The sequence below is a fragment of the Talpa occidentalis genome, unplaced genomic scaffold, assembly GCF_014898055.3.
Source record: "Talpa occidentalis isolate TD23 unplaced genomic scaffold, MPIMG_talOcc4v2.1 talOcc4.3, whole genome shotgun sequence".
Taxonomy (NCBI): domain Eukaryota; kingdom Metazoa; phylum Chordata; class Mammalia; order Eulipotyphla; family Talpidae; genus Talpa; species Talpa occidentalis.
The window spans coordinates 92,666,641-92,691,933 of NW_023603184.1; the positions used below are offsets into that span (position 1 = coordinate 92,666,641).

Sequence of the window (25,293 nt, forward strand, 5' to 3'; positions counted from 1 at the left end):
AGCTAAGTGTGTTTGCCGTTGCAGCTTCCACCCCCACTTCTCTTTGACATCACTTTATGGGGAGGATAGTTCACAAAAAAGGAAAATATACTGTCTTAGAAGATTGTTGCTCTTATTTGCTCTAATGCCGTTCCACTCAGATTCCTATCTCTCTTTCCCAATCATTCTCTCTCACCTCTCCCAAATAAAGCTTGTGTTCCAAAGTATCAGAAATCATTGCAGGAAAAAAGTAGTTTGTTGCAGTGGGAGAATGGTTAGCTGCCACTTTTGCCTTATCTACTCTGTAGATTAGATAAGAGTACCCTCTCGTACTCTATAGTCTCTGCTCTCTTTCCTGGACATTATAATTTGTGCCCCTTCACCCTAAACAGATGAACTGGGCAAGCAGCAGTTTTGTCTATCCTGGCAATTTAAGGTTCTAATTTTTTCAAGTTACATTTGCAGAACACAATGAATTAGCTCCAGCTTAGCATAAAGAAAAGAGCAATGGAATAAGGAATTAGAGGTCCTAAATAGGGTTTCTGCTATCAGTTAGCTGAGAGGCCTGAATATACAAGCTGCTAAGTTTCTCCAGTGTCTTTGTATATATAAATGTAAGAAGAAAGCAGTGGCTTAGTATAAGATAGCTAAGCCACTTCCAGCACTACCATTCTATGCTTCCATATAACAGTTTTCCTAGTCTTCTTCTGGGTTTTAAAAGTCTGGATTTTAAAAGTTTGCTAACTTCACTACTGCATATTGCTTTTGAACAGATACCCACATCTTTATTATATTATGCTAATGCTAATAGTACTTAAGATCATTCTCATCCCAACTGTATTGGGCATGTTCATGTAGGAGACAGTGCTGCTTTATAAATATTCTTTGGAAGAAAAAATAAATGATCCAGTCCGCTTTACTCTATGTTTTGTAACTGGGACACCTGCAGATTTAACAAGCTTGTAGGAACTGTGAACAGCTACAGGAAGAGGTGCGGAGTAGCATGAAGTAGCTATGTGAAAGGGGAGCTGTGAAACACCTTACCTAATTGCAACATCTAAGATTTAAATGCTTTCTTGAGTCTAAATCATTATTTAAATCAAGTATGTAATATCAATGTTTGACAACTTTAGTGGTCATTTATCACAGACAATAATTACTGATATTTAAGGAAACTTGTTGTTAGCCTTCATACATAATGTATTTGCAGACATAGATACATAATGAAAGCTAGGGAGAATACTGTTCTTTTGCAACAAGCCCCATAACTCTCCTTACTCTGTGCAGGTGCTGATTTAGACTGCCCTAGTCTTGTCTCAGTGGCCCCACTAGTAGGTATGAAGAGTGGTATGGTAGGTTGAAGTGTGGGAACAAGGAGTGAGAAAATGTGAAAATAATTTCTTATTTAGAAAATTTGTTAAATATAAAATATTTATGACATGTATTATCCTTTGAAAAGGTAACTACAGAGTAATTTAGAAAACAGTTTCTTTATCGATAGCCTTATATTGCATCCTGTGTACTTTATAACCCTATTCTGGCACTAAATAGAATGTTAATGTTTACCCTTAAATACATTATTGGGACAAGTATAAAAGGCAGAAGTTGGTGAAAAGAAGCCTTACCACCCCTAGTAGCACGTCTTATATGTTGTTTTATATAAGTATTCTATTGTTACTTCAGAGGAAATTGCTAGGTAGAATAATAAATGGAAAATGAATTTCAATATGCCCACATCCATCAAGGTAACTATCTCATATTTCTGATCACTAACTCCTGTCTTACAAGCCCAAAACCAAAGAGCTTTGCACATTTCAAAGAAAAGCTGAATATCAACATTTTATAACCACAGACAAATGGAGAGGAAGAGGGCCTGGGAAGGCATGAGGGATGAAGACTGCAATAATTTTAGACACAAGGGAATTTCCAGAACCCACACAATTAAGCATTTTGAGGAGTTCCTACAATGCATGCTGAATGCACAGATGCAAGTAGAGAAGTTAAGATTCAGACATTTTTGCTTGTTTAAAAACAGGTTCTTATGTGATAGATCCATGGCAGTCTACTTGGAGTCACGAAGTCGTGGAGTTCAGATGGGGTGCTGTGGGACTCCCTAAGGATTGGTTTACTTCAAACACTTAGCTCTCCAAGGAGGCAAAAAGTAAGCAATTGGCATCCCCCCAAGGACACAGAGGCACTCTTCCTGCATCTAAGCAACAGAGACCACCTGCACAAACCTAGCCTCTAGCACATGACAAGGTGCATGCTTCTCTCAGCATGGTGAAGCTGACACATTGCCAAACAAGCTATCCAAGTGACTGGAGTTTCAGAATTTCAGTGTATGCATTACCAGAGCCACAAGTGTGGTATGAGGGTGTGAAAAAGCTGACCAGAGGAGCTGCTAAGGTTGAGGAAGGATGCCGGGAAACAAATACCTGTGATGACTGGGTACAGGGAGGATGGAGTTAAGCCAACGTTCTTTGCTTTGGATTGATAAGAAAGAACAGAGATTGTAGAGATTGCAAAAATTAAGGAAACCTTATGTTCTGTGGCGGAGACAAAACAGACAGGACTAAAGCAGAGACTCATGGAAACCAAGAGTTTAGTGATTGAATGGTTAGTATGTTTTGACCAGCTGCTGCAACGAAATTTTCCTACCTGAAGTGTGGGGCAGGCAGAATAGAATTCTTACAGTAATAAAAGATCTTTGGTATTTCCCAACACAGAGGGTCAAAGAAGAATGGAGAAATGTAAAGTAGAGCAAAGTCCACTAAAGGGTTCCTGATGTAGATAGGGGGATTCCACTTACTTTCTTTGGAACTTACCGTTCTGTGAAGAAAGTCTAATTGAAGCAGTTCAGCTACAAAGAAAACAAAAACCACAAGCAAGCTGGCCATCTTTTACTTCCTCATGTAGACAAATAATAAAAATGGTAGGTGGGGATAGCCCACTGATTGCTCATTGGGCAGCCAGAATAAGAGACAAAGTCCTTAGCACAGTATCTGCCATAGCAAAAAAGAAAGTAAAAGCAAACCGGTTCCTGCCAGAGTATGGTGGGTCTGACACTACCCAGAGCATCAGCTAAGGGCCTCTGCCTGGGTTCTGCTTTTTGGATGAGCGGCAGGTCTCAAGGCAAGCCACCGATAGGCTCCACCCTGGGACCGTAGACCTCAGGGGGTTTGGAGCTGATAAGTCAATTAGACGAAAGGCTTGATGCTCAATTGGAAGAGGCCTAATAGTGATCACTATCACCCTAATAGTGATCTTCGTGGTCACGCAGGAGACAAGGCTTAACCTGACTTCCTTTTTGAAATGCACAGCGGGCACAGAAAAGTCAGCCCTCCCTTCCCTCCAGGAAAGACGACGTGCGCCCCCCATCTAGAGGACCCTCTTGCTTCCCCACGCCCCACCCTGCCCGCTCCCCAGCCCCTAGTGGCTTTGGAACGCGTCTCCTCACATCTTCCCTTGGGCTCACAGGTCCGATTCCAGACCCCTAAGCAAGAGGTGACGTGATCCCGAAGGGCGGCCCCGATCTAGCCCCGTCGGCGGAGCTGGCTGCGTGGAGGCCCCCAGCTGGCCTGCGGACCGACGCACCGACGGTTACCTGTGTTGCCAGCGGGTTCCGCCAGCACTAAGTACCCGAGGAGCAGCGCAAGCAACTGCGCCGCACGGCGAGGGGTCGCCCAGCGCGTCCTCATCTTGAGCGGGCCCAGGCGGTCCAACCTGGCAATCGGGCGCACGGAGCACCCACCCGTCCCGGAGCACCTAGCTCACCCCGCCAGAGACTTTGCCGAAGCCTCCCCGGACGCCCGCCCCGCGCCCCGCCCCCCCAGCCAATCCGATATGCAGCTGTGCGGTCCCGGGAGGGGCTGGGCGGGGCAGGGCACGGCACGGCAAGCGGGAAGGTGACGCGCAGGGCGGTCTGCGCACCTGTGTGGGGCCAAACACACCCCGACGCGCGGAGGGAGTTTTGAGGGCGAGCGCAGTGTGACGCGGGCCACTAGACTTGGGGTCCGCACCGCCTTTTCCTCCGGAAATTTGAGAAGCGGCACTACTGGGACTTGGCACCGCCCTAGGGTGGTTGGTTCACTTGGTTTAGGACTTTGTCTTCTGCTTGGCACACCTCAGTAAGGGATGAATTCTTCATCGCACAGCAGGCTGGAAAGGCATCCACAGTCTCTCGTACCCCAGCGGGGGACTGTTGTGTGGGACAGGTTGTGTGGCTGCGGAGGGCAAGCCACGGATTCAGTGTCCTTGGCAACTTCTTGCTTATTTTGATAGTGCAAACAAACAAAGGTGAGGAAAAGGTGAAGCACACCCACAGCTGTTAAAGAATTAGAAGCAAGAAATGTCAAAGTGCCCTTATGGTACTTCCATGGATGATTTAAACTTTATACTGGACCTTTACAAGTAAGCTTTTTTCTTAATAATGAAATCATCATCAACCAGTAGAAATACGCCCAGAACCGGCAACTGAGAGTAGAAATTATCCTCTCCCCGTGGGCACTGCTATCATTATAAATGGAGTGACCGCAGTTGCCTGGAGATAAATGCCCTGTATTTAAAAGCTGTGTTTCCTGAACACGTGTGCGCCCCCCTGGCCTCCTAGAGTGCGTGCTTCCACGTGGAGGTGACCAGCTGGGCTGCGTTTCCTGATTCCAGCCCCAGCGCTTGCTTCAGTGATGGCTCCTCAAATCTCCCTGGACTCTCTCTCCCCCGGCTCCAGTAGCTGTCCTGAGCGCTTGCCATGACAGGAACTGGGCATGTAGCTGGATAAGGTAAAAAGACAGCATCCTAGCCCTTTCAGGCTCATTGCATACTGGGGGAGACCGAGGCACCCACAGTAACTCGGGGCAGAATGCAGAGTCTCAGACAAAGAGTCAAGGAAGATGACATCTCCACTGGGCCTTGAAAAATGGGTAATGGGTAGGAATGTGACCAGGCACAGTTGGCGGGAGAAAAATAGTGACAGAACAGAAGCAGGCAGTGGCAACGCAGTGTCAGGAGACTGTCAAGAGTCCAGCGTGGCCGCTGTGCAGAAAGCTTGTCGCACAGGCCTTGAAGGTCGTTGTGAGGGGAGCTGAAGTGGACATCTCAGCAGAGAGGTGAGTGGTGGCCATTTTGTGAAGTGTCTTAAGGACTTCAGCTTAATTCTTCTGGGAATGGGCAGTGGAAAATTCTGAGGAAGACAGTCTAATCCGCCTGTCCCTACAGTGGTGACTGCTCCTCTTTCTGATCCTGCCCAGCATGGAGCTCCCTGAGGGCAGTGGTCTGACCTTCACTATCATGTCTCTAACACTAAGCACCAGGCCTGTCTCAGACTCTGGTCCCACTGTTTACTTAATGAATTCCTAGAGCCACTACCTTAGCCTCAGGCCCCGTGAGCTTCTGCTTGCTTTATGTACTTTGGTGATTTCTCAGTGGACCTCATTGCAATGGTTGTTGTCCTCTCTGGCAAATGAATTGTTCTAAACATGCCATCTTTTTCTCCTCAAACCTTTTCAGTGTAGGGTTTTCTAACTGGGAGCTCAGAGGCTAGAGAATCCCTGAAATTGTATACAGTTTTATAAATGTGCTTTTTATTTTTTATTTTTTTAAAAGGAGTGGTCCAAACCTTTTATGAGTCTCAAAGAATCAAAGAAAACAAAGAGAAAACTCCATCTAGGATAAATCAAGCCTCTCTATGATCTTTATCTTTAATATCCCATGTAGCTCTTTGGTTCAAGCAACCTGTCTGAATCTGTTTTGCCTTTTCTTATCTCTGTGTATACAGTCTTTTTTTTTTTTTTAAGATTTATTTTTATTTATTTATGCATAGAAGAACTGGGATGTGGGCCAGAAGTCCTGGGGGTGAGAGGATTCACCAGAGACAGAGTGGGGAGCAGAACAGGTAGATCTACTGAAATATACTGCTGAGGGGAGCAGTGGGGGAGACAGGTGAGATCTGCTGCACCAAGTGGGTCACCTCCCTGGCCAAGATCAACTCAGGCAGCAGGAATTATAGTGCTGAGACTTAACCCTTACACCACCAGGGAGGTTCCCATATAGCCTTATTTTTCCCTTCTATAATCCCTCCGTCTTCCCTCCCTTGGCTTATTTCCACCCTTCTAGTTAAGGTTCTGCTCAAATCTCATATTTTATATAAACTATTTCTAAGGAAGGATCTAACCCTTGGGGGTTCCAAAAATCTCAATAGTGTTATATATTTTGTTTGCTTGACATTTAACACATGCTACCTCCTGCTGTTATTTGCTGTAGGTAAATGTGCACTGATTCCCACCTAAGTTATAGATACTCCATAAATATTTATTGTCTGTGGTGACAATAGAAAACAGTGTATCCTTCAAGTTTCACCTTGAATGTCACTCAAAGAAATCTTTCTTGACTCTGCAGTCTAAGTGAGCTTCTTCTGTGACAGATTCTCAATGCATCCCACACTTTGTCTTGATAGCATTTACCCCAGCTGGATTAAATAATTATGTTCTTGCTCATTTTCCCTCCACAGCCCCTTTCCCTCCACAGGCTGCAGACCCGTGAAGGTGTGACTATGTCTGTTTTAGTCACTTCTGTATTCCCAGTACTGGGTGCCTGTTTTGCTGGAAGAAAGAATCAATAAATACACAGTAAATGCCTCATAAAGGATGACTGAATAAATAAATACATGATAAATCCCTCATAAGTGGTGTAGGCAACAGAAGGTCTAGGCATTTAAAGAAGGGAGCAAACAGCTACGGTGGGAGGGAGGGTCTTCAGGCATGGGACTGAATGTCCTTGAATGAGTAACATTCAGTAGATAGAGACAATGGGGAGGACACTCCAAGCTGAGGCAATGATGTGAGCAAATTAATAGATACCTCCCACCTATTGGGTACCAGGCCATTGTGCCCAATATTTCCCATGTGCCCACTTAGCTAATTATCATCCTATGAAGATAATACTATTATCCTTATTTTACAAATGTGGAAACTGGGACAATGCAGACAAGGCCCATAACATGGCCAAGGTCAATGTCAATTAATGAAGGCAAGATGGAAGTCTAACTTGTAAAAGAATGTTTGGATTATTTTATTCCCAGTTACAATTAGGGAGAAGGAACATGAGCTTTTAGGACCTCTAAAGTCATATTTTAATTATAAGTAATTAAAAAGAGTAGCTATGTTTGTGGGTAACTTTCTGCTCATGTCCACATTACTAATTACCTTTCCCCACCACCTTGAGGTAACCATGCCTTTGAATTGCTATTCCATTCTTTACAGTTTTCCCATATAGTATTTATTCTTTAAATGGTACATATAACTTAGCATGTTTAACATTTTTGTGTAAATGGATTATTTCAAGATTTTTTTGCTACTTACCTCTTTTGCTCAAAATTTTGCCTTTCGCAGTCATCTGTTTGGGTGTGTGCAGCAACATTTCACTTACTTTTATTTAGTATTTCATTATAAGAGTAAAGCTTTGTCCATCCTTTTGTTGGTGGGCATTTGGGTAGTTCCCAGGTGGGTAAATGGCTGTCCATAGCTAACAATGTGTACCAGGAGAATGTTTTTATACATGTCTCCTGGTGCACATTGCTAGTTTCCTGGGGGTGTGTTCTTAGAAGTGGAATTCCTGAAGCATGGGGTATGTTTAGCATCAGGTTATTAGTCAATGCCAGTGTGCTTTCCAGTTTGTAGTCCGAGTAGTGTGTACAGCCCATGGTGTTTTAATGAGTTTGGTCGGGGGAATGCTGTCTCATTATGATTGAAAGTTGTATTTCCCTGATTACTCATGAGGTGGACATATTTTCCCATGTCTATTGGTTGTTTGTATTTCCTTTCCCAATTCTTATACAGGATATTTTGTACAGGTTTTCTCTTGAATTCAACCCTGCCCTTCCTTGCTTTGAATCCACAGGGACTACTCTGCATTTCTCAGGTTTCCTGACCCACTGCCTTCTGTTTAGAGTCAGCCAAAGAGATGGAAGTTTGGAAGGGCAAGAGACTAAGCTGTTCCTCTTCTCCCTGCTTTGGACTCATGTCAAGCAATGACTGTAAGTTTTCTGTGTTTCTGACTCCTATCTGGAAGCCCTCCTTTATGCTCTACTTCCAAAGAGAAAACTCCTGCTATGCTTCCAGTTGCTTTTGTGTGATTCCTTCTCTGAGATTCTAGCTCCTACAGAGCAGCCTTGGCTCCTGTGCTGATAACAACAGTCCTCTGTCCTGCAGGCTCCATGGATTAGCTTCTTGTAGTTGCTACTTTCTGGAGATTAGACTCATTAGCACTTATTTTTAGCCTTTTCAACATCTCTGTAACTAGTCATTTCCCTTGAAATTTCTCTTTGCCTGAACTACCTAGCATAAGATTTGTCCACATTACTAGACCTAGATGATACTGATACAACATATGAAAGAATTGTACCTGAGCCAGCATTAAAAATTGATTAAGATATGGATATGAAAAACTGCAAATGAAGCCTATCAAGTGGCATAAGTTGTGGCATAAAGAGAAACAGTATGGGATGCACTTAAACTGCAGTTACGATAATGCCCATGGATGGTCCCAGGTGTAGTAAGGAGAACCCAGGGGGCCCAGGCAAAGGCTTGGTCTAAGAATAAATTTTGAACAATTCCCACTACACTGTGATAATAAAGATCTGCATTTATTATTGGTCATAACTAAACTTATGAGGACTATAGTCATGGACATAGACCCCAAGGGGCAAATATAAGGTTGTAATTCATCCACTTGAAAAAAAAATAAAATTAAATAATTCATCTTGTGAAATAAACTGAACTTCTTTCACGGAATTTAAACTACAGCATTCTTAGACAAGGAAATGCTGTACTAGGATGTTTACAAAACATTGACATGAAAGACTAGACACAAAGTGCATATCACTTACATATCACAAAGTTGACTTATCACTTACTCAAGCTTAACTTCATGTGCAGACTCCAAGGAACTGTGGAATTACAGAACTATAGAGATCTTGGAGTTCATTCTCTGCCATTTCATTTTTTTTTTTGTTTTTTTTTTAATATTAAATTTTATTTTTATATTCCCCCATACAATTGCAAACGCCCCATTCTGACCCCAATCCTTCCCCTCCCGCCCCCCACCCCCAAAAAGTGTCTCTGGTTCATAGTTTTTTGTTGATTTTGATTTTCACTTTCTTATATTCATTTTCCTGGTCCCTTATTTAAGTTTTCTAGATTCCTGCTATGAGTGAGACCATCCGGTATTTTTCTTTTTCTTTTTGGCTTATTTCGCTGAGCATGATCCCTTCCAGCGCCATCCATGTTGCTGCAAATTGCATGTGTTTATCTTTTTTGAATGCTGAGTAATATTCCATGGTATATATGTACCACATCTTCTTGATCCAGTCATCTATTTTGGGGCATTTGGGTTGTTTCCAAAGCTTAGCTATTGTAAACAGTGCTGCTATAAACATAGGGGTGCAGGTGCTCTTTGGAATTGATGTTTCTGTGTCCTTTGGGTAAATACCTAGGAGTGGAATTGCTGGATCATATGGAAGCTCTATGTTTAGTAGGTCCAGAAATCTCTACACAGCTCTCCATAGTGGTTGGACCAGTTTGCACTCCCACCAACAGTGCAGAAGAGTTCCTTTTTCTCCACATCCTCACCAACATTTGTTGTTGCTAGTTTTTTTAATATGTGCCATTCTCACTGGTGTGAGATGGTATCTCATGGTAGTTTTGATTTGCATTTCCCTGATTACAAGTGATGTTGAACATTTTTTCATATGTCTGTTGGCCATTTGCATTTCCTCTTCAGAGAAGTTTCTTTTTAGCTCTTCTGCCCATTTTTTGACTGGATTATTTTCTTTGTTGTTGCTGAGTCTCATCAGCTCTTTGCAGATTTTTGTGATCAGTCCTTTATCATTAGTGTTGGGTGCAAAAATGTTCTCCCAGTTGGTGGGGTTTCTCTTTGTTTTTGTTATTGTCTCTTTTGCTCTGCAGAAGCTCTTTAATTTGATGTAGTCCCAGCTGTTTATCTTTGTCTTCACTATCACTGCTTTGGGTGATGTGTCTGTAAAGATGTCTTTGATGTGCAAATCCCGTAGTGTTTCGCCTATATTTCCTTCTATGTTTTTTATGGTTTCAGGTCTTATGTCTAGTTCTTTAATCCATTTTGAGTTGATTTTTGTGTATGGTGTGAGGTAGTTGTCAAGCTTCATTCTTTTGCATGTAGCGACCCAGTTTTCCCAGCACCGTTTATTGAACAAACTTTCTTTGCTCCAATGCATAGTCTTTGCTCCTTTGTCAAAGATTAGTTGACCATAAATCTGTGGGTTTATTTCTGGATTTTCTATTCGATTCCATTGGTCTGTATGTCTGTTCTTGTTCCAATACCATGCAGTTTTGATGATTATGGCTTTGTAGTAGAGTTTGAAGTCTGGGAGTGTGATGCCTCCATTTCCTTCTTTTTTTTTCAGTAGAGCTTTGGCTATTTGGGGTTTTTGGTGATTCCATATGAATTTCATCAATAATTGTTCTATTTCTTTGAAGAATGCCATTGAGATTTTGATTGGAATAGCATTGAATCTGTATATTGCTTTTGGTAGGATGGCCATTTTAATAATGTTTATTCTTCCAATCCATGAGCAGGGGATGTCTTTCCATTTCTTTGTGTCTTCTTCTATTTCTTTTAACAGTGTTTTATAGTTTTCTTTGTATAGGTCCTTTACCTCTTTTGTTAGATTTATTTCCAAATCTGCCATTTCATTTTATAGATGATGAAACTGATCCTCAAAGAGTTCAATGACCATTGCAGATATGGGAAGCATTAGAAGTCAGATGTAAACTCCTGAGATTTTGGGGAAGATTTCAAAAATATCAATGAAAGTACCTTAGACTAGTAACTTGCTTCCAAAGGGGGACAGAAGCAAAATATGGGTGTGAAGTGATGATGCAAGGGTGGATTACATATCGAAAGGAAGCTGGTGTTGCTAAGAATTGCAAAGATCTTAGAATTGCAAAGATCTAAGAATTGCCCTAAAGTGTTTTGGGCATAAGTGCAATATCTCAAGCTTGGTGTCCAACCTCTATACTTGGTGACTAAGAAAATAATTTTAGTGGTAGAGATATTTTGGACATGGGAAATGTGACAAAGGAGTAAGTTTTGACTTTGGCAGGGACATATTCACTGTGTTTTGGTAACAGACAAGAACCGAGATAATATTCTTACTTTTTACTTAATTGATTGGAGGTTCTTTTCTCAGATTAACTAAATCCATTTCCAAAATATGTTCTAAGAAAACAACGATAAACAAAGCCCAAGAGTCTTTACTCCTTAGGGAAACTGATCAGGTTTAGAACAATTATTTTCTCAACTTAAACAGAAGATAGAGGTCATATTTTCCAACTTTGGAAATCAAAGTGTGATGTGTGGTTCTGGAAAAAGAGTATTAGTGAAAAAAATAGGAAATCCAAACAAAGTATACAGTTTAGTTAACAGTAGGGCACTAATGTTAATTTCCTAGCTCGATGTGGTTTTATTAGCTCTTTTACAGATGAGTTTGCAACTGTAAGAATAAGTAAATTCCCCCAAATTGAGAAGGTGATGTGAATCTGAAGAATGAAGAGGCACATTTATTAACCACACTGAAAGTTTTTTGGTTTTTTTTGAAAAGTCTAAGCTTTTTATTTTGAAGTAATTTGACACACTTAAAGTTTATTAAGATAATGTATATACAGCGCTGGTGGACAAGACTTTGGGTCAAAGTCTTGACCCAAAGAATCTACACCACCCAGACAGGGGATTTTTATACTCTGCTTAGTATGTGTGACAAGAATTTATGTAAGAGGCCTCCCCTGGTGGCGCAGCGGTTGAGCGCTGGGCTGTGAAGCTGCCCGCAGCCTCTGCAGCACCAGTTCGATCCCCGGCCACCAGCGAGGGTCCCACATGGCGTGCAGACCTCTCCTGCCATGCCTGCTGCTCCCCTCAGCAGTGTATTTTGTCAGTCTGCCTGTTCTACTCCCTGCTCTGGCTCTGGTGAATTCTCTCACCCTCCCACGCTCTGACTGTACCCAGTGCTTGTGTAAATAAATAAATGTCTTTAAAAAAAAAAAGAATTTATGTAAGAGCAATGACATCAGATGTGTGGTGAAAGGGGACATGTCATACACAGTTTTGTTCTAATGGGTTAATACACAGGGAAGTGATAATAGGGAAATTGGCTCTCTTCCTCGAGTGGGGTAACTATTGTTTGTTGGCCTAAGATTATGTCGATACAAGATGGAGTCACTTTGGTTTTCTACAATGAGGAAATTGGGACTTAAGAAATTAAAAAGTCTGCCTAAGGGTGAATGATTAGCAAATAGCAGAGCTATGACACAAAGTCAATTAACCACTGCAAAGTTTCAGACTTCTTTCTTAATACTGAATGTGCAGGGAAAATTTTGAGAGTTCAAAATCCTTTCTGTCTCACCTTTAATGCTGCATTAGTTTACCCCCAAAGAGGGATGGGGACCACAGAAGCACCACTCCAAAGAAAAATTATATTATATTAATATATTAATATATTAATATATATTAATAGTATAATTAATGAACATCAAATACAATAATTAATTACATTAATATATCCAAAGATATATTCATATTTGATTAAAATATAAGGAAATTGGTACACAAAAGTTTATCTAAGAAGAAAAATGGTTAGATTTAAGGTCTGTGTGTTCAACTTGACTTGATATTGCTGATGGGTCACCAAAGTTCAACCAATATAAACTCCAGTTTCCAAATGTTCTACATTGTGGTAGATTGGAAGAAACTAGGAGATATGACGACTGGCAATTGGTTGTCAATACTATGTTTATTATATTTTGTGCTTCCTCTTTGGTGAGATGATAGCTATTATCTTGTCCATTTTCTACTGATCTTTGTTTTTCTTTCTTTTTTTTTTTTTTTTTTTTTTTGCCTTTTTCTCTCCAGTGTTCACTTTTCTTTATTTTTTTCTTTATTTTTTTATTTCTTTTAAAGATTTTTTTTATTTTTATTTATTTATACAAGCACTGGGTACAGTCAGAAAATCAGGAGGGTGAGAGAATTCAGCAGAGCCAGAGCGGGGAGCAGAGCAGGCAGAAGGACCGAAGTACACTGCTGAGGGGAGCAACGGGCGGCAGGAGAGGTCTGTGTGCCATGTGGGACCCTCCTCTGGTGGTTGGGGAGCAGCAGGGGATTGAAATGGCGCTGCAGAGGCTGCGGGCAGCTTCGCAACCCAGTGCTCAACTGCTGCGCCACTGGGGAGGCCCTGTCTTTATTTTTTTAAATATTTTATTTTATATAATTCTTACATCACTTTTCATCTTTGCACAATATATGCATTTTCATTATGGTTATATTCCCCATACAATTGTACCCCCCCCTTATTTTGACTCTAGTCCGTCCTCTCCCTGCCCCTCCCCCCCTTCCCGTAGTGTGTCTCTGGTTTATAGTTGCTTGTTGATTTTGATTTTTGCTTTGTATTGATTAGTCTTTTTCCTGGTCTCTTATTTAAGTTTTCTAAATTCCTGCTATGAGAGAGACCATCCAGTATTTTTCTTTTTCTTTCTGACTTACTTCGCTGAGCATGATCCCTTCTAGCTGATCTATCTTTTCTTATTAGCTTTTAGGAGTTCTTTATATGTGCTGGTATCAAAGTTTTGTAAGTTACATGCATTACAGTATCCCAAATTTGAGGCAATTTTTTTGTCTTTATGGTATCCTTACAATTATTTTAAACTTAGTCAAATATATAAAACTTTCTTTTATGGTGAATAATTTTTACTCTTGTTTAAAATATTCTCTCTCACTTGAAGATCAGAAAAATGTTCTTTGTTTTCTTGTAAACATTGTTTTTTATAATCTCTTTAATCTACCTGGGGACATTTAAGTCCACGGTGAGAAATGGGAGTCACTTTTTCCATGGTTGATTATCTCAACATTTAGCTTTTTTTTTTTTTTTAAAGATTTATTTATATATTTGTATAAGCACTGGGTACAGTCAGAAGTGCAGGAGGGTGAGAGAATTCACCAGAGCCAGAGCAGAGAACAGACCAGGCAGATTGACGAAGTACACTGCTGAGGGGAGCAGCGGGCGGCAGGAGAGGTCCGCGAACCATGTGGGACCCTCACCCGGTGGCTGGGGTTCCAACTGGCACTGCAGAGGCTGCGGGCAGCTTCGCAACCCAGCACTCAACCACTGCGCCACCGGGGAAGCCCCTCAACATTTAGCTTTTTAACATTGATTCACAGTGCAACTTCCGTCATAAATACACTTACATAACTTCATGGGACAACATCTGGGTTCTGAATATAGCTGTATGTAAAAGAAAATTTTTCCTATTTCTGCTGTTAGTATGTGATTTTTATTCCTTTATACTTTTAAAATAAATCTCTCTGAGAGGGGAGAGAGTGCACATGTCTTTCCTTTTCAAAATTATCTTGGTCATTCTTACTCTTTTACTCTTCCATATGAATTTTAGAATTAGCTTGTCAATTTTCACCAAAAAAACATGGTTAGCTTTTCATTACAAGTGCATTTAATTTAAGCACCAATCTAGAGAAAGATGAAATCTTTATGTCACTGTCTTCATTTTTTTCTTCTTACTTCTCAAGCATGGTATTGTTCTTTCTTCAGTCTGATCTTCACTTGTATCTGAGTTCTAAACTAGGGACTAAGGGCTTGGTATCTGATTTGGCAATTGCTTGGGTTCCACTGAAGGTTTCAGAGTAGAATGGCTAACATGATTAGAGCCTTGTCTTGATAGTATTGGTCTGAGAGTTGTAGCAATTTAATAGGAAACTAGAAATAAAGAAATGAATTAAGACTCTTGCAAAAATCTGGGGGAACAATAATACGGGTCTGAATTTTAGTGGTAGATGTGGTAATGGAGACAAATGTGAGAGGATTTTCAGAAAAAAAATAATTATTCCCTTTGTAAGAAAAAGATCAATTGGTCATCCTTCTTTTTTAAAAATAATAATTTATTCTTTCAATTGTGGTACCATTAGTATTCTCCCCATCAGGTATTGCCCCCCATAGGGTTTCCCCGAACAAACCACCCCTTTTCCACCACCATAGTCCATTTTTCTTCCTTCCCTCTTTGTTTCTATTTCTCCCCCACTTCCCCTCTGAATCCTTCAGTTCCATAGTCTATTTTCAAGGATTAGTTTTTTAAAAAGCTTTTATTATTATTATTATTTAAGATTTATTTTTATTTATTTATGCATACAAGAACTGGGATGTAGGCCAGAAGTGCAGGGGATGAGAGGGTTCACCAGGAAGAGTGGGGAGCAGAACAGGCGGATCTACTGAAATATACTGCTGAGGAGCACAGCGGGCAAGACAGGAAAGGTCTCCTGCTCTATGTAGTTTAGCTCCCTGGCTGGGTATTGAACTCATGCCACAGTGACTGGCAATAGCCTGATAGTGCTGACTTTAACCCCTGAGCCACCAGAGAGGCCATCAATGGTTGTCTTTCTCTGTTTCTTAGTTTGGTTTCTCTATATTCCACATATTGGTGACACCATCTGATAATTATCTTTTTCCTTCTGACATATTTTATTTAGCATTATCACTTCCAATTCCATTCATGTTACTGCAAGTGGAATGATTTTAACTTTTTCATTGTTGAGTAATAGTCTACTCATCTGTTTTTGGACACATATTGATTGTAAATAGTGCTGATATGAACATAGGGGGTTTCCTTTCTAATTAATACTTTAAAAATTCTTTTTGAGTGGATACCTATGGAATTGCTGGGTCATGTGGCAGATCCATTTTTAGTCTTTTGAGAAACCTCTACACTGTTTTCCATAGTGGCTGGACCAGTCGACATTCCCACCAACAGTGTAAGAGGGTTTCTTTTTCTCCAAACTAGCCAGTACTGTTTCCTGTCATTTTGATGTAGGCCATTTTCTTTCTTTTCTTCTTAAAGATAAATGAATGAGAAACTCTGAAAGAGAAAGAAACTAGGACTTGCAAGATTTACTTTATCTTGTGGTAATGAAAAGTGACATTCACAAAATAAATCTTTGGATCATCTTGTACTCTTGACTCTTCTTTTGGGAATCATATTGTTCCCTGAAGTCTAGTTCAAATACACATCTTCTTAAAGTTAACCCTGATTCCATCAGCTAGAATGAGAATGCTTGATAGATTTTCCTTTGTATTATAATTATGTGCATGTGTATCATACCCAAGGGGTCAAGCACCATGTCTTATGTTTTTATTTTCTACTCTCTGTCACAATTCCTTTTAATGCAAAGAACAATGGTAACAATGGATGATAAGTCAAGGATAAAAAAATGAAATGAAACTTTTTCTTGTTCCATATAACTTTCCTTCTCTCTTGCGGGTAGATTTTGGACCACTATACTACATGAGGTCATTACATAAAAAACTTGGACAGAATCTTTATGGGCTTTTTCTTCTTCATTCCTTCAAGGATACGCTTTGTATGTTTTATGATTTCACTCATTGTTTGTCTGTTTTATAGTATTATGACAACTCTGTATGAGTTAAGGTGGGTAGTGATTAAATTTAAAGGATTTGTTAGTGTTTTATTGTTCTTGCTATAAAATAAATCTGTAAATCATATGCCAGGTTACTGGATGTAATTTGCACAATGAATGACACCCAACAATTCAAATTAAAAACAAAATCCAAACATAAATAAATGTGTACCTTGTAAATAACTGTAATTGGTTTCTTTCCGTGGGTGGTCAGGCATCCCCTGTGAATGAGTTAATACAAAGATAAGTAGAAGTCAGAAAGAAAAAGAAAAATGACGGATGGTCTCACTCATAGCAGGAATTTAGGAAACCTAAATAAGGAACCAGGAAAAAGACTAATTAATAGAAAGTAAAAATCAAAATCAACAAGCAACTATAAACCAGGGACACACTACCGGTGGGGAGGAAGGGATGGGGAGAAGAAGGATTAGGGTCAAAATAAGGGGGGGTGCAATGGGGAATATAACCAAAATGAAAATGCATACATTGTGCAAAAATGAAAAATGATGTAAGAATTGCATAAAATAAAATATTAAAAAAAGGAAAGATAAGTAGATATGGTTAATATATTTCAGTGTGATTCAACCTTACATTGCACTTAGTGAGAGGGGTTGATTTCTGGAGTCTTTATATATGTGTATGTGTATATGATTACATGTGTATGTGAGGTATGCATGCATATCTGTAGGTTTGTTTTTTCCTTTTGGCACTCTACTCAAAGGTGTCCCTTACATCTTTATCTTTCATATGCAAAGTACTTCTTTATGACTGCAGATCATCAATTCCACACACTGGATATAGAGAACACTTTATTTTCTTTGATTTGGCATACATATTTCACAATTGCTGCCTCCATTTGTTACCACATTGCCATAGTTATAAGAGCAGGCATTACCCATATAAATATATAAGAGCCTTCTCAGGAGAGATGACTGGCTCTAGGTTTCTGCTTCTAATACTCAGACTGTAATAGCTCAGGACCAAAACCCTAATAAAGGGAACACACAGGTCTTGATGCTCTGTCCTTAGGAGCCTGCATCCCTGCTCACAGCTAATTGGATCAAACTTGGGCACCTGCCTCAAAGACAGCCTGTCTCCATGGCTTGGTGGCATAGGAGATGGTCTTTCTTGAGATGGGTTCCCCAGAAACAGGCTCTGGAATAATTTTTGTGAAAGTGCCCTGGTGAAAAGTATCTGCAAGTGTGATCCAGAGTGTGTCTTGCTATCCTAGGACTCTTAATATAGAAAGTTTGCCCAGAAAAAAATGAACAGGGTAGTGGGGACATGGGACACAGAAGGTAAGATGAAAAAGGGTAAGATGTCAAGCAAAGCCCCACAGAAAGTAACTTTGGCACAATTCTTTAGTGAGGTTTAGAACAAGTGGGTCACATCACAGAAAACACATCAGGTGTAGAGAGTTGGGGTATTTATACTCCCATATTTGTTAATCATTGTCTAAGGGCTAAAGGGAGGAGGAATTGGGAAAGGGAGGGAGAGGAGGCTGTAAATGCCCAGGCATTCATTGTCCGTTCTCTGTGCACCAAGCCTCTGACAAAGAGATGCAGGTGCTGGTTGTTGGGATTGAAAACTCTCCAGAACTGAAGTAGCTGCCCGAGCATAGTGGTCAGAGGGATGTACACAGAACACTCACTGTCACTAGGTTCTCCACACATGGTGGGAGAGGTTACTAGGCAGGGACTATTGTGATTCACGGAACTAATCAAATCCTCTCTTAGGGATATGAGTAAGAGATACACAGAGACTTAGTAAGAATTCATGGGACAGAATTTTCGTGGGCTCAGAAGCAAGGAGTAGAAGAGAGTTGAGAAGAACAGAAACAAAAAGAAGTAGAGGTTCATATTCTTTGTGTGTGGGTGTGTGCCCAATTTTACTCACCTGCACGCTCATTGCCCTTGGAAAGTGGTCTTTATTTTATCATTGCTTTTTATGATGACAGACTAGCTGAAGTATAAAGTAAGGACAACAGGCATGATTCTCCTTAAAAGAACCAGATAGTGAGATCCTTGGATTGAACTACTTTATTATTCTGCTTCCATGTATTTTCTCTTTTCTCACCTATCTATGTCTGGTAAAGGGTAGACTGCTCTTGGGATGACTGACTATATTATTACTGAACACATCTATTTTTGATTTTAATGTAGTCGGTGTTTATGACAAATTAATCTAGAAAGGTGTTGTCTGTAACACTTTTCTCTCTTACTGGCAGAGCCAATAGATAGTTGCACAAACTGTGTGATTTGGCATCAATCCTTGAACTTGAAATACCACAGGCTCTTCCACTTTCCCCCAAATTGCCATATAGATTATGCATTTGTGCTCAGCGTAGTGAAGTTATTAAGATGAAAGTACTTTCTGGAAATAACCCATATCAGTTAACAGTCTACCTAGGATGATGTGCTAATGTGCAGTGATGCTAAAGAATTGCAAAACTATGTTTCACACAGAACAACTATTTCTTTATTTTTTAAAAATTGCAGCAACACTACATATGACACTGTGAATGACTTAGAAGTATAGGATTACACTCTTCAGATGCCTGTTAAAACACCACACCTACCACCAAGGCACCTATAGTCCCCTACCATAGTCCATTATGCCCCCTCTTCACTTTACTCCCTTCATGTCTAGTAGCCTCAGTTCTACAGTCATATATGTAGGGTTTGTTATTGGTTGGTTTTATTTGACCCTTTTTTTGGTTTCTCTATACTTCATATATAAGTGAGATCATGTGTTATTTGTGATTTTCTTATGACTTACTTTACTTAGCATAATCTCCTCCAGTTCCATCCATGTTGTCACAAATGGCAAAAATTCATCCTTTTCTATAGTTGAGTAGTAGTCCATTGTGTGTATATACCACATCTTCCTGATCCACTCATTTGTTCTCAGGCACTTAGATTAAATCTATTTTCACAATCTAAGATAATTCTCAAATTTGTCTTGGTGGGTCTTGCTGAAGGTCCTTAAACCAGGTAAACATTAAGTTAGCACAAGAACTACCCACTTAGTGGTATTGAGGTGGACCTTTTTTCCTCTCAGGCTTGGCAACCTTCCTGTGTATTTGACATTTGAAGGACACATAAGTAATGTGGATGATGGTTTGGGGTACAAACAAGATCAAGGAAGGAGAAAATGATTTATATAGCCAGTAAGGCAAATAAAGACAAAAATAAAAACAAAACAAAGCAGTAAATCTTGAAGCCCAGCAATCATAGAGCTTCAGAATGGCAGATAATCAAGGTTTTACCAATTCAAATGGCTGTACTGGTGCCACTGGATGCACCTTATTTGCATCAAGTCATCAACTCCTAGTTGCCATTGTATCTGAGAGCTTTCAGGAATAATAGCTACATTTTTTTTTTTTTGAAAATCAATCAGATTATCACATTTATTAACATGTATTCAATACCTACTCTGTTTTCTTTTTCTTTTTTTTTAAGATTTATTTTTATTTTTATATAAGAACCTGGGTACAGGCCAGATGGGTAACAGAACAGGCTGACTGAAGAAATACACTGCTGAGGGGAGCAGTGGGCGAGACAGGAGAGGTCTGCTTTGTCATGTGGGACCCCCACAGCCCGGTCGGGATCAAACCCGCGCTGCAGAGGCTGCAGACATCTTCACAGTGCGGCGCTCAACCACCTGCACCACCAGGGAGGCCCTGTTTTATTTTTCTTATCTATAAAATGGAGCTAATTATATTGCCCACTTCATGAAGTTATTGTGAGAATCAAATCAGGGAAACATTTATATCAGCTCCTGAAATAATTCTAGGGTGCAATAAATGATATTTATTATTATTATTAAATATTAAATTCAGAATTATTAAGTATTAAATTCAGAATTGGAGATATAGAAAATGAGCAAGATATGATCCTTCTCTGTGTAGCTTGGAGCCAAATGGAAAATGAGACACATGAAGAAACATTTGTGATTTAGTGGGATGCAGTGCAGCAATAGAGACATGGTGACACCAGGGTTATGGCTTAAAGAAGGAATGGTTCGGGCCTCCCTGGTGGTGCAAGGGGTTAAGCACTGCACTGTGAAGCAATCCGCAGCCTCTGTAGCACCAGTTGGATCCCTGGCTGGCCAGGGGGCAACCCACATGGCGCAGCAGACCTCTCGAGTCTCACCGGCTGCTCCCCTCAGCAGTGTATTTCAGTCAGTCTGCCTGTTTTGTTCCCCACTCTGTCTCTGGTGAATCCTCTCAAACCGCCCCCCCCCCCATCTCTGGCCTCTACCCCAGCTCTTGTATGCATAAATAAATACATCTTTAAAAATAAAAAAGAAGGAATGGTTCATTCTGCTTGGGTTGGTAATGGTAAATTTACAGAGTAGGAAGTCATTGAGTAGATTTTGACACTGGGGCCTGAGAGAGGCTGCCAGATGAGAGGGGGTAAAGGACTTCCCAGTTTTGAAAAAAAAAGCCTATTTGCAACATTCAGGAGCTTTATCCTCTGCACACTGTGCACCATTGAAAGGGTTTGACCAAAAACTACAAAAATGAAAAAATCATAGTGGCAGTTGTAGATAAATTTAAAGTTGATAAGACAGAAAGAGCTGATAGGAAAGAGATGAAGAGAGAACTAACTAGGACAGTAACTATGGGAATAGATAGGATGAGAGATAAGGGAGCTGATATAGGCAGACAGATATAATAAGTTGTTATTAATAAGGTTAGAAATTAATTGTTATTTTTGGTATCACTAGGCCCAATTATTGTAAAGAAATTTCTGATTTTAATGACTCAATTCATGTATAATTGAAAATTCTTTGCAATTCTCTTTGAATTGTATATATATTCTTGGGCTTTATGTTTTCCAAACAAACTTGTTTTTCCATTTAAAATATAAATATTGGATGAGGAAAATAAAGTTAGCAATAAAGGTTGCAGTGGTCATTGGAGCGTAAGTTGTATTTGCGATAGCCTATTATCCCTGAAAGGTGTCAGAATGAACAATTTGGGGATATAGTCAAAAAAAAATGGGAAATTCTGGAGGTGTGAGGAAAAATGGGATGGTAATAGCATTATGTAAGGATTATATTTATATGTGTTAGTGAATTGCTCTATTAGAATATCAGCACTACTTGGAAAGCTGTCAATGTCATCTCATATTTAAACTATTAAGTGCATATTTAAGCTGTGCAAACCACTTGCATTCATTTCATGGCTAATCAATCCAGTATGAAATTGTTTGCCAAATAGTAATGGGATTTTCTCTAACAGCCAGATTCTTAAGTCACTAGACACCAAATTATGGGACAAAAAATCAATTCAGCATCCTAGGCAATTATCAGCTTAAACCAATACTGCATGGAGTACTGGCACATAACCCCTCACAGCAGATGTCTTTGTTTTGGACCATTTTGATGATCTCTAACTCTAGCATGATAAACTAATGATGCAAATTATTTTTTCATTTTAATTTTACATTGTAGATAGAGCTATTAGCCTTTAACATAAAATGTTTTCTGTTTTAGCCAGGTCCTAAATTAAAACAGTGTCTGTGGAGAAGGAGAGCAGGTGACATATTCTAGAGCTATTTGGAGGGGATCATATGTGGAAGTGGGAAATAAGAGATAACAGAATAAATTCCAGGTTTCTGAAGAGGGTAACCCACAAATGATGGTACCACTTACTGTGATTAGGAAACTAGGGGAAGAGGGAAGATTTAAAAGTAAAATGAGTTTTGTTTTAGATTTGATGAATATGAGATACCCATAGTATGAATGTGGGGAAAGTCACTGGCCCTTTACGTCTGGAACTGAGGAGACATCTGTGCTGGAGACAAAGATTTGAGAGTCATCAGTTACACAGCAAGGTGATAGTTTTAGAAGAGTCTGAACAATGAAGAATTCTAGGGCATAATAACATGAAAGGAGGAGAGAATAGCTATGAAGACAATCAAGATGACACAGAAGAAGAGGAAAACCATGGCAGATTATTACTTTTAGAGTTCTGGGTTTGGCAAGGTAGAGGGGTGGTAGGAGAGTGAGGAATTGGACAGAGAGAAGAGTTGGACCCGGGTATCCTTCTAAACACTCTACTTTAGACAGGGCTAAATTTGAAAAGTATATTTCCCAGATTCTCTTACCAATGTAGTTTCAGTTTAGAATCTTTCAATGAGGGCACTGGTATGAGATCTGTAAGATAAGAGGAGAAGCCATTCTCTGCCAGCTGCATCTCTGGGCAAGTGCATGAGCATCAGCAGATGGCAGACATCTGGGCAAATATGCCAAGATTCCCAGGCATCATGCTGCTAATCACCCTTTTGGTGGTGTAGGAGGCTGATATCCACAGTAGTGGTTTCTGCAATCTATGCATTTATACATTTCTTGAATTCCAACAGTGGCTCCTCTGACCTTTGTTCCCTGGACCTTTTAGAGACTATGTGAGTCTCTAATTTTCTGTATTAAACCCCCTTTTACTGGATGTGCTTAGAAAGCTGTTTTCCTGATATGACCTTGGCTGATATATCCCCTCAGTTCTTCATTTAAGCTGAAGTATGAAGTTTTCCATGAACACATTGGTACAGGTTAGGATTATTATCAGAATTCTTAATTGCAAGGAACATATAAAAAATATAACCAATTTAAAAATAAAAGTACTTAAAAGATTTCAGATATTTTGTGAAATTGCTAGGACTGGAGAAGCAGGCTCTGAGAATTACTCTAGGCAGTATATGGAATACTACTACATGATAAAATCATGCCACGGAATCTGTGTTGCCGCCGCCACTGCCACTGCTGAACTCAGAGGCAACTATGCCTAATTGATGAACCTAAGCCTGTCTGCCTGACACATAAAGGTGGTAGGGAAATGTACTCTGACCTCTCAGCTTTTAGAGTGATTGTTGTGTTGTTTTTTTTTTAACAGTAAAGTCTTTTAAAAAATCGCTTTGAAGGGCCTCCCCTGGTGGTGCAGCGGTTGAGCGCTGGGCTGTGAGGTTGCCCTCAGCCTCTGCAGCGCCAGTTGGTTCCCTGACTGCTGGTGAGGGTCCCACACACACACACACAAAAACAATCACTTTGAAGGAAAAAAAGTAGGGAATAAGTAATACTCATGAATGACAAATGTTGCCAAAAAATTTCCCTGTTTTAGGGGGGATAATGACTCCCTCAATTTTTGTTTAATCAATATGAATTAAAAGTGTCTGTTCCTTTACCAGCAAAAAAAAACTGACCCAAGTCAGGGAGAACAAACAGTACCCAGGAAAAGCTAAACTAAATGTGGGAGAACAACCAATTCAGATGTGAGGAGCTGGAGCTTCCCAACACAGCTGTTTTGTTTTTTTTTTTTAACTATTTATTTATTTTTAAAGATTTATTTATTTATACAAGCACTGGGTACAGTCAGAAGCGCGGGAGGGTGAGAGAATTCACCAGAGCAGGAAGCAGAACAGGCAGAAGGACCGAGGTACACTGCTGAGGGGAGCAGCAGGTGGCGTGAGAGGTCTGCACGCCATGTGGGACCCTCGCCCGGCAGCCGGGGATCGAACCGGCACTGAAGAGCCTGTGAGCAGCCTTGCAACCCAGCACTCAACCGCTGCACCACTGGGGAGGCCCCACAGCTGTTGTTTTTCCATCATGCATCTTCATCTTGGTGGTGGCATGGCCACTGGCCAGGGAACCTATGGTGGGGTGCAGTGTGAAGCACCCACAGAAGTCTATGAACACTGTGTGGGCTTCTGCCTTCAACAAGTCAGTGGGCTTCATGAAGATAACTTCCATGGCTTTCCATGGGCCATGCCATCCACTTCTTTTTGCCCACAGATGGGTCGACTATATTGTTCTTCTGTGACAGGCAGCAGAGTCTCAGTGGAGGAATGAACCACATCTCACCATCCCTCATCCAGCAGGGTCCATTACAGAGCACTGCCCAGTCAGCCAGTCACTTCTACTTTCTTCACCAAAAGCACTCACTTCCCAGTTTCCAGAAGGAAGTGAGGTGAAATAGTGACCATGGAAGTTTTGGCCAGTGTTGACATGTGTCAGCCTGATGGGCTGGCCACAATGAATAGTGGTTCCCCTTGCACATACTGTGGCATCTCCCCATGTAACCTCCAGTAAATGTTGCTGTCATCCACAGAAGTTACACCTGTCATTGACTATGCCCAAAACCTGACGCGTGTTGCATGTTGTGTGAGTGCAGTTGTATATTGATAGACACATTGATTGCTCCTATAACACTCCATAAAGCCCTGAACAATGGTAATGGTACCATAGCCATCCTGGCTGTTTGCTGAGCCCCTTTAGAGTGGTAGTTGTATTTCATAAGTTGGAGGAAATTCAACAAGAGATTCAGAGACTGGGCAGCCTAATCATTGACAAATGTCTTCTCTAATTATCCAGTTCTCTGTGTGTGCTTTAGTTTGTCTTTTGCTTCTTTGGCAAGCCTTCTAAATGTTCATGGTCCCCTACTCATCCTTTAAGTACAATAGCTTCATCCTTGAAAACTTCCTAGCTGAAAATTTCTGCTTTCTGCCCTGAATGCTCATAACAATTTGTATCTTTTTTGACCTTATTAAATTCTTATTAGTTTTGATTGGTATTCACAGTTAAAAATGCAGAAGTTATAGCATTTTTATGGTTGAGTGAACATTATAGTTCATCTAATCTAAAGTGGCTTGCTTATCAGCTCTTTAAGATCAAGGCCTTACCAATATTTGTATATTTCACAGTTCCCAGGATACTTGCTTATGGTAGACACATTAAACTGAATTAAAGGAACCAAACTCAGACTTGTTTGTCCCCATTTCTTTCTTTTTTTTTTAAAGATTTATTTATTTATGC

At 40.3% G+C, this 25,293-nt stretch overlaps 1 protein-coding gene and 1 pseudogene across 1 annotated transcript in view; both read right to left on the minus strand.

Annotated features, from left to right (window-relative positions):
- The window catches only part of LY75 (lymphocyte antigen 75), a 121,895-nt gene extending 118,166 nt beyond the window's left edge, over positions 1-3,729 (minus strand). The window contains 1 exon segment of the mRNA XM_054699771.1: positions 3,584-3,729. Coding sequence (XP_054555746.1) covers positions 3,584-3,677 — 94 coding nt within the window. The 5' untranslated portion in view covers positions 3,678-3,729.
- Positions 3,730-4,584: 855 nt separating this feature from the next.
- Positions 4,585-24,730, minus strand: LOC119255133 (stromal cell-derived factor 2-like; annotated as a pseudogene).
- Positions 24,731-25,293: the final 563 nt, after the last annotated feature.